Genomic DNA, 16,331 nt, shown 5'->3' on the forward strand with positions numbered 1-16,331 from the left:
TGTTGATTTCATATGAATAAAAAACAAAACACCTTACTTTGATGAATAAATGCCAAACAGTAACTGCCAGAAATTATTCAATTGAAACAGCGTTACTAACGATTTGCGGCAAGGTAGAACATTTTCTGACATGTTTTAAATACTGAAACACTAAAATAGAACATAAGTTTTATCATCATAATAATCCTTAATTGTTAAGATGTTGGACCCATATAAACGTATTCGAGACCTTTTAAATGGTATTTTAAAGTAGTCTCATACGGGAATTCCAAAGTCAAACTAAGTTCAAATCGATGTAGTGAAACAAAAAAAACCCGGCTGTACTGTTGTTTTGTTTCTATAATAATGACAAAGAGTTGATAGTTTTTACGACTAAGGTGATAACAATCAATGAGAAGTGCGAGTAAAAGTATAACTTTCTGATAGCACTAGTGACGCTTCTCGGAATTTTTTATCTTTGAATATCACGTTCCAATTAGAAATTAATCATATATGGAAAATTTCTCGAGAAAAATAAATACATCTATCAACATCTATTAATATGAAAAAAAAAATGCAAATTGTAAACTACGTTTTAAAACCTTTAATTCCAAGCATTTGGACGTCACAATTAAATCATCGTAAGGCTGAGGGTGTAACCCATTTTCTCTTAGGTAGCCAAAACTTCATGTTCCACCGGAATCAACGTTTCAAATTATATGTATATTTGTTAAAGGACCATTGAACCGGATATTGCCAAAATTTAGTTTCGACCTAACGCGTACTGCCCTCACAAAGGACAATAAAACTAATATTACAATGTCAGACACTCCTCAAACAGGGGCTGGCCAGCTAGGGACGTACATGCTAGACACTCCTCAAACAGGGGCTGGCCAGCTAGGGACGTACATGCTAGACATTCCACAAGCAGGGGCTGGCCAGCTAGGGACGTACATGCTAGACATTCCACAAGCAGGGGCTGGCTAGCTAGGGATGTACATGCTAGACATTCCACAAGCAGGGGCTGGCTAGCTAGGGATGTACATGCTAGACATTCCACAAGCAGGGGCTGGCTAGCTAGGGATGTACATGCTAGACATTCCACAAGCAGGGGCTGGCTAGCTAGGGATGTACATGCTAGACATTCCACAACCAGGGGCTGGCTAGCTAGGGATGTACATGCTAGACATTCCACAACCAGGGGCTGGCTAGCTAGGGATGTACATGCTAGACATTCCACAAGCAGGGGCTGGCTAGCTAGGGATGTACATGCTAGACATTCCACAAGCAGGGGCTGGCTAGCTAGGGATGTACATGCTAGACATTCCACAAGCAGGGGCTGGCTTGCTGGGGATGTACATGCTAGACACTCCACAACCAGGGGCTGGCTAGCTAGGGATGTACATGCTAGACATTCCACAACCAGGGGCTGGAAAGCTAGGGATGTACATGCTAGACATTCCACAACCAGGGGCTGGCTAGCTAGGGACGTACATGCTAGACATTCCACAACCAGGGGCTGGCTAGCTAGGGATGTACATGCTAGACATTCCACAAGCAGGGGCTGGCTTGCTGGGGATGTACATGCTAGACACTCCACAAGCAGGGGCTGGCCAGCTGGGGATGTACATGTCAGACACTCCACAAGCAGGGGCTGGCTAGCTAGGGATGTACATGCTAGACACTCCACAAGTAGGAGCCGGCTAGCTAGGGATGTACATGCTAGACATTCCACAACCAGGGGCTGGCTAGCTAGGGACGTACATGCTAGACACTCTACAAGTAGGAGCCGGCTAGCTAGGGATGTACATGCTAGACATTCCACAACCAAGGGCTGGCTAGCTAGGGACGTACATGCTAGACACTCCACAACCAGGGGCTGGCTAGCTAGGGATGTACATGCTAGACACTCCACAAGCAGGGGCTGGCTAGCTAGGGATGTACATGCTAGACACTCCACAAGTAGGAGCCGGCTAGCTAGGGATGTACATGCTAGACATTCCACAAGCAGGGGCTGGCTAGCTAGGGATGTACATGCTAGACACTCCACAAGTAGGAGCCGGCTAGCTAGGGATGTACATGCTAGACATTCCACAAGCAATGGCTGGCTAGCTAGGGATGTACATGCTAGACATTCCACAAGCAGGGGCTGGCTAGCTAGGGATGTACATGCTAGACATTCCACAAGCAATGGCTGGCTAGCTAGGGATGTACATGCTAGACATTCCACAAGCAGGGGCTGGCTAGCTAGGGATGTACATGCTAGACATTCCACAAGCAGGGGCTGGCTAGCTAGGGATGTACATGCTAGACAGTCCACAACCAGGGGCTGGCTAGCTAGGGATGTACATGCTAGACATTCCACAACCAGGGGCTGGCTAGCTGGGGATGTACATGCTAGACATTCCACAAGCAGGGGCTGGCTAGCTAGGGATGTACATGCTAGACATTCCACAAGCAGGGGCTGGCTAGCTAGGGATGTACATGCTAGACATTCCACAAGCAGGGGCTGGCTAGCTAGGGATGTACATGCTAGACATTCCACAAGCAGGGGCTGGCTAGCTAGGGATGTACATGCTAGACACTCCACAAGTAGGAGCCGGCTAGCTAGGGATGTACATGCTAGACATTCCACAAGCAGGGGCTGGCTAGCTAGGGATGTACATGCTAGACATTCCACAAGCAGGGGCTGGCTAGCTAGGGATGTACATGCTAGACATTCCACAAGCAGGGGCTGGCTAGCTAGGGATGTACATGCTAGACATTCCACAAGCAGGGGCTGGCTAGCTAGGGATGTACATGCTAGACATTCCACAAGCAGGGGCTGGCCAGCTAGGGATGTACATGCTAGACATTCCACAAGTAATGGCTGGCTAGCTAGGGATGTACATGCTAGACATTCAACAAGCAGGGGCTGGCTAGCTAGGGATGTACATGCTAGACACTCCACAAGCAGGGGCTGGCTAGCTAGGGATGTACATGCTAGACACTCCACAAGCAGGGGCTGGCTAGCTAGGGATGTACATGCTAGACAGTCCACAAGCAGGGGCTGGCTAGCTAGGGATGTACATGCTAGACATTCCACAAGCAGGGGCTGGCTAGCTAGGGATGTACATGCTAGACACTCCACAAGCAGGAGCTGGCTAGCTAGGGATGTACATGCTAGAAGTCCACAAGCAGGAGCTGGCTAGCTAGGGATGTACATGCTAGACATTCCACAAGCAGGGGCTGGCTAGCTAGGGATGTACATGCTAGACACTCCACAAGCAGGTGCTGGAAAGCTAGGGATGTACATGCTAGACACTCCACAAGCAGGTGCTGGAAAGCTAGGGATGTACATGCTAGACATTCCACAAGCAGGGGCTGGCTAGCTAGGGATGTACATGCTAGACATTCCACAAGCAGGGGCTGGCTAGCTAGGGATGTACATGCAAGACATTCCACAAGCAGGGGCTGGCTAGCTAGGGATGTACATGCTAGACATTCCACAAGCAGGGGCTGGCTAGCTAGGGATGTACATGCTAGACATTCCACAAGCAGGGGCTGGCTAGCTAGGGATGTACATGCTAGACATTCCACAAGCAGGGGCTGGCTAGCTAGGGATGTACATGCTAGACAGTCCACAAGCAGGGGCTGGCTAGCTAGGGATGTACGTGCTAGACACTCCACAAGCAGGGGCTGGCTAGCTAGGGATGTACATGCTAGACATTCCACAAGCAGGGGCTGGCTTGCTGGGGATGTACTTGCTAGACATTCCACAAGCAGGGGCTGGCTAGCTGGGGATGTACATGCTAGACATTCCACAAGCATGGGCTGGCTAGCTAGGGATTAAAATGCCAGACATTCCATAAACAGGGGCTGGCAAGCTGGAAGTTAACATGCCAGACATTCCTCAAGCAGGGGCTGGCCAGCTGGGGATGTACATGTCAGACACTTCTCAAGCAGGGGCTGGCTAGCTAGGGATGTACATGCTAGACATTCCACAAGCAGGGGCTGGCTAGCTAGGGATGTACATGCTAGACATTCCACAAGCAGGGGCTGGCTAGCTAGGGATGTACATGCTAGACATTCCACAAGCAAGGGCTGGCTAGCTAGGGATGTACATGCTAGACATTCAACAAGCAGGGGCTGGCTAGCTAGGGATGTACATGCAAGACACTCCACAAGCAGGGGCTGGCTAGCTAGGGATGTACATGCTAGACATTCCACAAGCAGGGGCTGGCTAGCTAGGGATGTACATGCAAGACATTCAACAAGCAGGGGCTGGCTAGCTAGGGATGTACATGCAAGACATTCAACAAGCAGGGGCTGGCTAGCTAGGGATGTACATGCAAGACATTCAACAAGCAGGGGCTGGCTAGCTAGGGATGTACATGCAAGACATTCCACAAGCAATGGCTGGCTAGCTAGGGATGTACATGCTAGACACTCCACAAGCAGGGGCTGGCTTGCTGGGGATGTACTTGCTAGACATTCCACAAGCAAGGGCTGGCTAGCTAGGGATGTACATGCTAGACATTCCACAAGCAAGGGCTGGCTAGCTAGGGATGTACATGCTAGACATTCCACAAGCAAGGGCTGGCTAGCTAGGGATGTACATGCTAGACATTCCACAAGCAGGGGCTGGCCAGCTAGGGATGTACATGCTAGACATTCCACAAGCAGGGGCTGGCTAGCTAGGGATGTACATGCTAGACATTCCACAAGCAGGGGCTGGCTAGCTAGGGATGTACATGCTAGACATTCCACAAGCAGGGGCTGGCTAGCTAGGGATGTACATGCTAGACACTCCACAAGCAGGGGCTGGCTAGCTAGGGATGTACATGCTAGACATTCCACAAGCAGGGGCTGGCTAGCTAGGGATGTACATGCTAGACATTCCACAAGCAGGGGCTGGCTAGCTAGGGATGTACATGCTAGACATTCCACAAGCAGGGGCTGGCTAGCTAGGGATGTACATGCTAGACATTCCACAAGCAGGGGCTGGCCAGCTAGGGATGTACATGCTAGACATTCCACAAGCAGGGGCTGGCTAGCTAGGGATGTACATGCTAGACATTCCACAAGCAGGGGCTGGCTAGCTAGGGATGTACATGCTAGACATTCCACAAGCAGGGGCTGGCTAGCTAGGGATGTACATGCTAGACATTCCACAAGCAAGGGCTGGCTAGCTAGGGATGTACATGCTAGACATTCAACAAGCAGGGGCTGGCTAGCTAGGGATGTACATGCAAGACATTCAACAAGCAGGGGCTGGCCAGCTAGGGATGTACATGCTAGACAGTCCACAAGCAGGAGCTGGCTAGCTAGGGATGTACATGCTAGACATTCAACAAGCAGGGGCTGGCTAGCTAGGGATGTACATGCTAGACATTCAACAAGCAGGGGCTGGCCAGCTAGGGATGTACATGCTAGACAGTCCACAAGCAGGGGCTAGCTAGCTAGGGATGTACATGCTAGACATTCCACAAGCAGGGGCTGGCCAGCTAGGGATGTACATGCTAGACATTCCACAAGCAGGGGCTGGCTAGCTAGGGATGTACATGCTAGACATTCCACAAGCAGGGGCTGGCTAGCTAGGGATGTACATGCTAGACATTCCACAAGCAGGGGCTGGCTAGCTAGGGATGTACATGCTAGACACTCCACAAGCAAGGGCTGGCTAGCTAGGGATGTACATGCTAGACATTCCACAAGCAGGGGCTGGCTAGCTAGGGATGTACATGCTAGACACTCCACAAGCAGGGGCTGGCTTGCTGGGGATGTACTTGCTAGACATTCAACAAGCAGGGACTGGCTAGCTAGGGATGTACATGCTAGACATTCCACAAGCAAGGGCTGGCTAGCTAGGGATGTTCATGCTAGACACTCCACAAGCAGGGGCTGGCTTGCTGGGGATGTACTTGCTAGACATTCAACAAGCAGGGACTGGCTAGCTAGGGATGTACATGCTAGACATTCCACAAGCAAGGGCTGGCTAGCTAGGGATTTACATGCTAGACATTCCACAAGCAGGGGCTGGCTAGCTAGGGATGTACATGCTAGACATTCCACAAGCAGGGGCTGGTTAGCTAGGGATGTACATGCTAGACATTCCACAAGCAGGGGCTGGCTAGCTAGGGATGTACATGCTAGACATTCCACAAGCAGGGGCTGGCTAGCTAGGGATGTACATGCTAGACATTCCACAAGCAGGGGCTGGCTAGCTAGGGATGTACATGCTAGACATTCCACAAGCAGGGGCTGGCTAGCTAGGGATGTACATGCTAGACATTCCACAAGCAGGGGCTGGCTAGCTAGGGATGTACGTGCTAGACATTCCACAAGCAGGGGCTAGCTAGCTAGGGATGTACATGCTAGACACTCCACAAGCAGGGGCTGGCTAGCTAGGGATGTACATGCTAGACACTCCACAAGCAGGGGCTGGCTAGCTAGGGATGTACATGCTAGACACTCCACAAGCAGGAGCCGGCTAGCTAGGGATGTACATGCTAGACATTCCACAAGCAGGAGCCGGCTAGCTAGGGATGTACATGCTAGACATTCCACAAGCAGGGGCTGGCTAGCTAGGGATGTACATGCTAGACATTCCACAAGCAGGGGCTGGCTAGCTAGGGATGTACATGCTAGACATTCCACAAGCAGGGGCTGGCTAGCTAGATATGTACATGCAAGACATTCCACAAGCAGGGGCTGGCTAGCTAGGGACGTACATGCTAGACATTCCACAAGCAGGGGCTGGCTAGCTAGGGATGTACATGCTAGACATTCCACAAGCAGGGGCTGGCTAGCTAGGGATGTACATGCTAGACACTCCACAAGCAGGGGCTGGCTAGCTAGATATGTACATGCAAGACATTCCACAAGCAGGGGCTGGCTAGCTAGGGACGTACATGCTAGACACTCCACAATCAGGGGCTGGCTAGCTAGGGATGTACATGCTAGACACTCAACAAGCAGGGGCTGGCTAGCTAGGGATGTACATGCAAGACATTCCACAAGCAGGGGCTGGCTAGCTAGGGACGTACATGCTAGACACTCCACAAGCAGGGGCTGGCTTGCTGGGGATGTACTTGCTAGACACTCCACAACCAGGGGCTGGCTAGCTAGGGATGTACGTGCTAGACATTCCACAAGCAGGGGCTGGCTAGCTGGGGATGTACGTGCTAGACATTCCACAAGCAGGGGCTGGCTTGCTGGGGATGTACATGCTAGACATTCCACAAGCAGGGGCTGGTTAGCTAGGGATGTACATGCTAGACATTCCACAAGCAGGGGCTGGTTAGCTAGGGATGTACATGCTACACATTCCACAAGCAGGGGCTGGTTAGCTAGGGATTAAAATGCCAGACATTCCACAAGCAGGGGCTGGCTTGCTGGGGATGTACATGCTAGACATTCCACAAGCAGGGGCTGGTTAGCTAGGGATGTACATGCTAGACATTCCACAAGCAGGGGCTGGTTAGCTAGGGATGTACATGCTACACATTCCACAAGCAGGGGCTGGTTAGCTAGGGATGTACATGCTAGACATTCCACAAGCAGGGGCTGGCTAGCTAGGGATGTACATGCTAGACATTCCACAAGCAGGGGCTGGTTAGCTAGGGATGTACATGCTAGACATTCCACAAGCAGGGGCTGGCTTGCTAGGGATGTACATGCTAGACATTCCACAAGCAGGGGCTGGCTAGCTAGGGATGTACATGCTAGACATTCCACAAGCAGGGGCTGGCTAGCTAGGGATGTACATGCTAGACATTCCACAAGCAGGGGCTGGCTAGCTAGGGATGTACTTGCTAGACATTCCACAAGCAGGGGCTGTCTAGCTAGGGATGTACATGCTAGACATTCCACAAGCAGGGGCTGGTTAGCTAGGGATGTACATGCTAGACATTCCACAAGCAGGGGCTGGCTAGCTAGATATGTACATGCTAGACATTCCACAAGCATGGGCTGGCTAGCTAGGGATTAAAATGCCAGACATTCCATAAACAGGGGCTGGCAAGCTGGAAGTTAACATGCCAGACATTCCACAAGCAGGGGCTGGCCAGCTAGGGATGTACATGTCAGACACTTCTCAAGCAGGGGCTGGCCAGCTAGATATGTACATGCTAGACACTCCACAAGCAGGGGCTGGCCAGCTAGGGATGTACATGCTAGACACTCCACAAGCAGGGGCTGGCTAGCTAGATATGTACATGCTAGACACTCCACAAGCAGGGGCTGGCTAGCTAGGGATGTACATGCTAGACATTCCACAAGCAGGGACTGGCTTGCTAGATATGTACATGCTAGACACTCCACAACCAGGGGCTGGCTAGCTAGATATGTACATGCTAGACACTCCACAAGCAGGGGCTGGCCAGCTAGGGATGTACATGCTAGACATTCCACAAGCAATGGCTGGCCAGCTAGGGATGTACATGCTAGACATTCCACAAGCAGGGGCTGGCTAGCTAGGGATGTACATGCTAGACATTCCACAAGCAGGGGCTGGCTAGCTAGGGATGTACATGCTAGACATTCCACAAGCAGGGGCTGGCTAGCTAGGGATGTACATGCTAGACATTCAACAAGCAGGGGCTGGCTAGCTAGGCATGTACATGCTAGACAGTCCACAAGCAGGGGCTGGCTAGCTAGGGATGTACATGCTAGACATTCCACAAGCAAGGGCTGGCTAGCTAGGGATGTACATGCTAGACATTCCACAAGCAAGGGCTGGCTAGCTAGGGATGTACATGCAAGACATTCCACAAGCAAGGGCTGGCTAGCTAGGGATGTACATGCTAGACATTCCACAAGCAGGAGCTGGCTAGCTAGGGATGTACATGCTAGACAGTCCACAAGCAGGGGCTGGCTAGCTAGGGATGTACATGCAGGACATTCCACAAGCAGGGGCTGGCTAGCTAGGGATGTACATGCTAGACATTCCACAAGCAGGGGCTGACTAGCTAGGGATGTACATGCTAGACATTCCACAAGCAATGGCTGGCTAGCTAGGGATGTACATGCTAGACATTCCACAAGCAAGGGCTGGCTAGCTAGGGATGTACATGCTAGACATTCAACAAGCAGGGGCTGGCTAGCTAGGGATGTACATGCTAGACATTCAACAAGCAGTGGCTGGCTAGCTAGGGATGTACATGCTAGACATTCCACAAGCAAGGGCTGGCTAGCTAGGGATGTACATGCTAGACATTCAACAAGCAGGGGCTGGCTAGCTAGATATGTACATGCAAGACAGTCCACAAGCAGGGGCTGGCTAGCTAGGGATGTACATGCTAGACATTCCACAAGCAGGGGCTGGCTAGCTAGGGATGTACATGCTAGACATTCCACAAGCAGGGGCTGGCTAGCTAGGGATGTACATGCCAGACATTCCACAAGCATGGGCTGGCTAGCTAGGGATTAAAATGCCAGACATTCCATAAACAGGGGCTGGCAAGCTGGAAGTTAACATGCCAGACATTCCACAAGCAGGGGCTGGCCAGCTATAAGTTATTATGCCAGACATTTCACAAGCAGGGGCTGGCTGGCAGACATTCCACAAGCAGGGGCTGGCCAGCTCGGGATTGACATGCCAGACATTCCATTTACAGGGGCTGGCCAGCTAGGGATCGACATGCCAGCCCTTCCATTTACAGGGGCTGGCCAGCTAGGGATTGACGTGCCAGACATTCCATTTACAGGGGCTGGCCAGCTAGGGATCGACATGCCAGAAATTCCATTAACAGGGGCTGGCCAGCTAGGGATTGACATTCCAAACATTCCATTAACAGGGGCTGGCCAGCTAGGGATCGACATGCCAGAAATTCCATTAACAGGGGCTGGCCAGCTAGGGATTGACATTCCAAACATTCCATTAACAGGGGCTGGCCAGCTAGGGATCGACATGCCAGAAATTCCATTAGTCCATTAACAGGGGCTGGCCAGCTAGGGATTGACATTCCAAACATTCCATTAACAGGGGCTGGTCAGCTAAGGATTAACAAGCCCGACATGCCACAAACAGGGACTGGCTTGTGTGTGATGGTTTTACGGGGGTTGGGATGTGGGAGTTAACAGCCTCAAGGATGTTGTACTGTAGAATGAAATCACTGTTCACTCATTACTACACGAAGCTGTAAAGTAGTATCATTAACATTAGAAAATGTCCCGACTAATGCAACCAGATAGCGAAGTATCTTGAAACAAATCAAGGGATCATTGATGATTAAAACAAGTTATCTTACAAACGCTTGTAATAATTAAATAGGCAGATTCAAGCGTCGCCAGCAACCTATCTAATTGAAAATTCCTGCGAGCAAAGTTCTGGTGTGAAAGCCTGGAAGAAATATCATGCATATGCCTAGTTTAATTGCATAATGTCATGTAGCCGTTAGACAAATATGGAAATAGCAGATGTACAACGCTCTGTTTGAAGAACAGTGAAATATATATTAAACACCTGTTTTGATATAGGTTGAAAAACAAAACAAACAATGTTTATTTAAAAACTATGTAAGTAAATTTCCATGTTATACATACAATTATAATTTCAGTAGTCGATATTTATTGTATACTTATTTCTTTGAGCGCGATTGCGACGAAAATTTGTTGCTTTTAAAATATATATAAGTCCGTTCATTCACCTGTACTGTAGTCCATTTTAAGAGGCAATGGAGTGAATCGAACCCACAACCTCTTGGGTGAGAGGTTGACACCAACATAATTTGATCTCCATTAAGTAGATAATAGAAACTGAAGTGGAAAGCCTATGACGTTATATAGAGGAACAACACTGCTACTAGAGTAACAAACTTCAATTATTATTATTATTATTATTATTATTATTATTATTATTATTATTATTATTATTATTTATTTTTGAAGTATTATAACAACAAAAGGTACAGCAGTTGTTGTTTTTTATATAAATTTGCTCAGGTACCTTCTATAAGTTTTGTTTTCTTTATGAAAAAAAATAATAATAATATTTTGCAGCTTGAAACTCTTTTGCCTGAGTGGTTCAATGATCAAAACCTGCTACAAACAAACAAATTACAAACAAGATAACATAATGTAATCTGTATACATCTCAATAAATTGTGCATGAAGTAAATAGTTACTGTTGCGATTCGATGACATAAGTATTATAAGTTGACATCATTTACTAAACAAATGTGAAATCTTCGGCCTACTTATTTAAGGTTACCATATCTTTCAAATGTCAAGTATAAACAAATCGATGTTTTTCTTGCCTTTCGAGGATTATATAAACATAACTTCTTGACAACATCCGGTTCTTGGATGTCAGTCAGTGAAATCCGATATCAGTTGCACTAACAAATAGCTTAAGGGAGTATTGAAAAATGAATAATCAAATGTATTTCTGCCCATTACTGTTAGGTATTTGTTCGTTGCCTAAATAAGATCTGTGAAAGAGTCCCTTTATTGAAGTTTTTGGTTTTACATCTTTCTTCCAAAGCAACAGCGCTATAAAGCATTTTTCATTTAAAACAATTTAGTTCATAACAACATGTACCATTCATTACATTGCAATCCTGGATGTTTTGTTATTTCTTATAATGGCTATGACACACAAGTTGTAAATGAGTTTAACTATTTGGTTGTTTTATTTAATTATACTGGTAAGTTAAGCCTAAACCAGGAACACTTGATAGGTAACGCTCTTAAGGAAATGAATGTTGTTGTTTTTTAAATGCCAGAATATTGACTTTAACCCAAAAGTATGTGTCAGTTATTTAATGACATCCTTAGCTCTGCTTTGTACTATGTAGCAGGGGTTTGATGGTATATCAACACACAAGAGTAAGCACGAATTAATTAATTTGTTTGTAAAAGAGTGAACTTGTAGTGCCTGAGTATATAAAAAAGAGAGGCAGATACACATTGTATTTATACATAGCTACGGGATTATTATAAAAAGATGATCCAAGGTGGTTCACCTCTGACCATGTTATTATCAAAACAATATGTATACACACTGCGTATGACTGTTATAAAGGTTGGCGTAATTGGGTGTATAATGTTAAAAGAATTTTAGACGATTTCGGTTTTAGTTATGTCTTCGATAAGGTTGCCAATACTGATGTTCAGACATTCATAGAAATATTCAAATGAAGAAACCATGATTCTTTCAGACAATAACAGGAATGACACCTTAGGAAATAACACAGTGTTAGATGTATGTTTAAATTTGAGCACCAATGTAGAATAAGAAACCTATTTATATATCTTGTAAAATAAATAAGATTTTACTTTTGTGGATTACGACTTTATGTATACCCACTTTGTATTCATACTGGTAGAATATTGCTAGGAACGAAAGTTATTGTCTTTGTTAAAAAACTATTTATGTGGAAGCTAAATTTCACTATGTTTGTGTTTGTCCTTCTTTTCACAATTTAAGAAAGAAATATATAAAGAAATTGTTTTACGTGCCTGTTTGGGAATTTCTTAAAGAATTTTTCATTATTGATGCCTGAATGTCATGTTGTTTATTTTGTTCATGCATTGATGTAAACATAGGTTTTAAAAGTAATTATATCAACTTTGATGAATAGCATGGAAGTGTATTTTTTGTATATATACTCGTTTGGATGTTTTTGTTTGTTACTGTGCGTATACATGTCGGCGTAATATATTGTAAACAAATGTGATGATTGTTCAAATGAGAATAAATAACATTGATATTAAATGCTCTGTATGTCTGTCTGTTTTATCCATGTTTAAGAAATAATTGTTTCTGCTTGACTACAACGCACTGCTTTTTATAATAACTTAAACTAATTGAGGTCCTACCAGTACTAGTTTAGGCGGTTTTTGTTTTTCTGAAACCGTATTTGGAAAGGACATTAAATGTATAAAAAAGAGAAAGTGAATAAATCCCCGTTATGTTTTTCACATAATCTTGATTGTAACAAAACACATAAACATATGTTATGTTTGAATTTCCTCCCGGAGAAATCAGAGAAGTGGTATTCATAATGTATTACATTTCTTTTCCTGATAAATAGACTTTGTAAGACTATTGATGAAACACATTCCAAGTATGACAATAAAGAAGATTCAGATTATGACCGCTTATTGACAGATATGATAGAGAAACAAATATTTCAAGCACTCATTGGCATCAGATAAGGCGGGTTTCTGTTTCCATGGACGATGATATAATTGTAGCAGGACCGCCAATGGACTCGATAAATATATCTGAACAATTAACAGATATCTCATCAATTTACAGTTGGCAAAGTACAAGTCATCACTTTATATCAGTTGTAGTGGTAAACATTGTATATTAATTGAGTTTGCATTAATGTTTTACAGAAAAATATTCAGCTGTGTTCTTCTGTTAGTTTCTTTTAAGTGTGGCTTTTTCTATTGCCATTGTTTTCTGTCTTTTTATGCGATTCATCTGCTAACAATAAATTCTCTGTTCCATTCCCCACAAAATGTTTACAACCGTAATGTTTACATTGTAGTAGATGGGACGCAATAACATGTGCTTTTATGCTCTCGCTCGCTAATAAGGTCATTGTATCATAATGTGTCTTAGTATAAGCCGCGGGGTAAGGCTTTCCATGATATTAAGATAGTTTGCTTAATCGAATGAAAAGCTCGGGCAAAGCACACATTTACAGTACTTGTTTTGTGGTACTAAAATGTAAAAAAATGATAAGAACTTGACATTTGTTGGTGTTGCCCGAAACATTGGTTGCACATTTGATAATGTTGTTCATAAGAATAATGCAAATGGAAATTAAGCTATCCGACCGAATCAACCATGTCTTTTAATTGACTTAATGGCGACTTTGGAATCAAATAATATAATTCATAAAACATTCAAGGTCGTTAACATCTGGAAATTATTTATTCCAGGAAGAAGTATTAGCTCATCCAATATTGTATTTAAAAAAATCTTAAATCATTAGAAAAAGCAACTTTGAAATTCAGTATTGATTTTCATAAATCGTTGTTCACACTCATAAGCACTCAGCACCCCCCCCCCCCCCACACTCCCTCCCCGCAAAAAACAGTCGTCCTAGTTTATATCTGATGTCAATATCGGAGAGAAATAAATATGCTCAATTAGGGGGATTAACCCCAAACCGCAATGCAAACATTTTATGTTATATACTTTTCGGTTCTAAGGGAGGGACGCACGGTCAGGTCAAATGGGTAGCTGTCTGTTTGTCTGTCTGTCTGTCTGTTGGAGAAATAGTTGTTTCTGCTTGACTTCAACGAAATGATTTTAACACTAACTTAAACTAATTGAGGTCCTTACAGATTAGGTATTTTATAAAACCGTACACGAAAATAACATTAATTGTATAAAAAGAAAAAAGGTAAATAGATCCCCGCTTTATTTTTCACGTAATCTTTATTATCACAAAAACACATCAATATATTTATTGTTACCTTAGAAATCAGAGACGTCGATTTCATAGTGAAAAACATTTTTTTGCCTGATAAATAGATTTTCGAAGATTTTCGATGAAACACACTCCAAGTACGACAATATAGTAAACTCTGTTTATAATCGTTCATTTTCAGTAATGATAAGAGAAACAAATATTTCGAGCACTCACTGGGACCAGCTAAAGCGGTTTTCGGTTTCCATAAATAATGACATAATTGTAGCCAGACCGCCAATGGACTAGACAAATATATCTAAACAATTAACAGATATCTCATCAATTTACAGTTGGCAAAGTACAAGTCATCACTTTATATCAGTTGTAGTGGTATATATTGTATATTAATTGAGTTTGCACTAATGTTTTACTGGGTAATATTCGGCTTGTTTTTTTTTTGTCAGTTTCATTTTGGTGTGGGTTTTGTTCTTGCCATTGTTTTCTGTCTTTTATGCGATTCATCTGATAACAATTAGTTCTCTGTTCCATTTTATCCCAAAATGTTTACAACCGTAATGTTTACATCGTAGTAGATGAGACCCAATGACGTGCTTTTATGCTCTCGCTCGCTAATAAGGTTTTTGTATCATAATGTGTCTTAGTATAAGCCGCGGGGTAAGGCTTTCCATGATATTAAGAAAGGTTGCTTAATCGAATGAAATGCTCAGACGAAGCACACATTTACAGTACGTTTTTTGTACTACTACCAAAACGTCAATAAGAACTTGACATTTGTTGCTGTTGCCCGAAACATTGGTTGCACATTTGATTATTTTGTTCATTAAAATAATGCAAATGGAAATTTAGCTATTCGACCGGATCACCCATGTCTTTTTATTGATTTAATGGCGACTTTGGAATCAAATATTGTAATACATAAAACATTCAAGGTCGTACACATCTGGAAATAATTTATTCCAGTAAGAAGAGTCACTATTAGCTCATCCAATATTGTATTTAGAAAAAAAAAACTTAAATCATTAGAAAAACAACTATGAAATTCGGTATTGATATTCATAAATCGCTGTTCACACTCATAAGCAATCAGCACCCCACCCCCCACTCCCTCCCCGCAAAAAAGAGTCGTCCAAGTTTATATTTCATGTCAATATCGGAGAGAAATAAATATGTGCAATTTGGGGATTAACCCCAAACCGCAATGCAAACATTTTATGCTATATACTTTACGGTTCTAATGGAGAGACGCACGTCCAGGTCAAATGGTTGGCTGTCTGTCTGTCTGTCTGTCTGTCTGTCTGTCTGTCTGTCTATCTGTCTGTATGTCTGTTGGAGAAATAATTGTTGCTGCTTGATTTCATAGAAATGCTTTTAACAATAACTTAATCTAATTGAGGTCCTTACCGTTTAGGTATTTTATAAAACCGTACATGAAAATAACATTAATTGTATAAAAAGAAAAAAAAGTTAAATAGATCCCCGCTTTATTTTTCACGTCATCTTTATTATCACAAAAACACATCAATATATTTATTGTTTGATTTTTTTTACCGTAGAAATCAGAGACGTCGGTTTCATAGTAAATAACATTATTGTGCCTGATAAATAGACTTTCGAATTTTTTCGATGAAACACACTCCAAGTATGACAATATAGTAAACTCTGTTTATAATCGTTCATTTACAGAAATGATAAGAGAAACAAATATTTCGAGCACTCACTGGGACCAGCTAAAGCGGTTTTCGGTTTCCATAAATAATGACATAATTGTAGCCAGACCGCCAATGGACTCGACAAATATATCTAAACAATTAACAGATATCTCATCAATTTACAGTTGGCAAAGTACAAGTCATCACTTTATATCAGTTGTAGTGGTATATATTGTATATTAATTGAGTTTGCACTAATGTTTTACTGGGTAATATTCGGCTTGTTTTTTTGTCAGTTTCATTTTGGTGTGGGTTTTGCTCTTGC

At 44.0% G+C, this 16,331-nt stretch overlaps 1 protein-coding gene across 1 annotated transcript; it reads right to left on the reverse strand.

The window, feature by feature from the left end:
- Positions 1-793: 793 nt before the first annotated feature.
- Positions 794-3,789, reverse strand: LOC128230707 (uncharacterized). The gene is made up of 2 exons (XM_052943152.1): positions 3,228-3,789; positions 794-3,126 (listed from the first exon to the last, which is right to left on the reverse strand). The coding sequence occupies exons 1-2, from the start codon at positions 3,787-3,789 to the stop codon at positions 794-796; spliced, it is 2,895 nt and encodes a 964-aa protein (XP_052799112.1).
- Between the last annotated feature and the right edge of the window lie 12,542 nt (positions 3,790-16,331).

Source organism: Mya arenaria, chromosome 4, assembly GCF_026914265.1.
Source record: "Mya arenaria isolate MELC-2E11 chromosome 4, ASM2691426v1".
NCBI lineage: Eukaryota > Metazoa > Mollusca > Bivalvia > Myida > Myidae > Mya > Mya arenaria.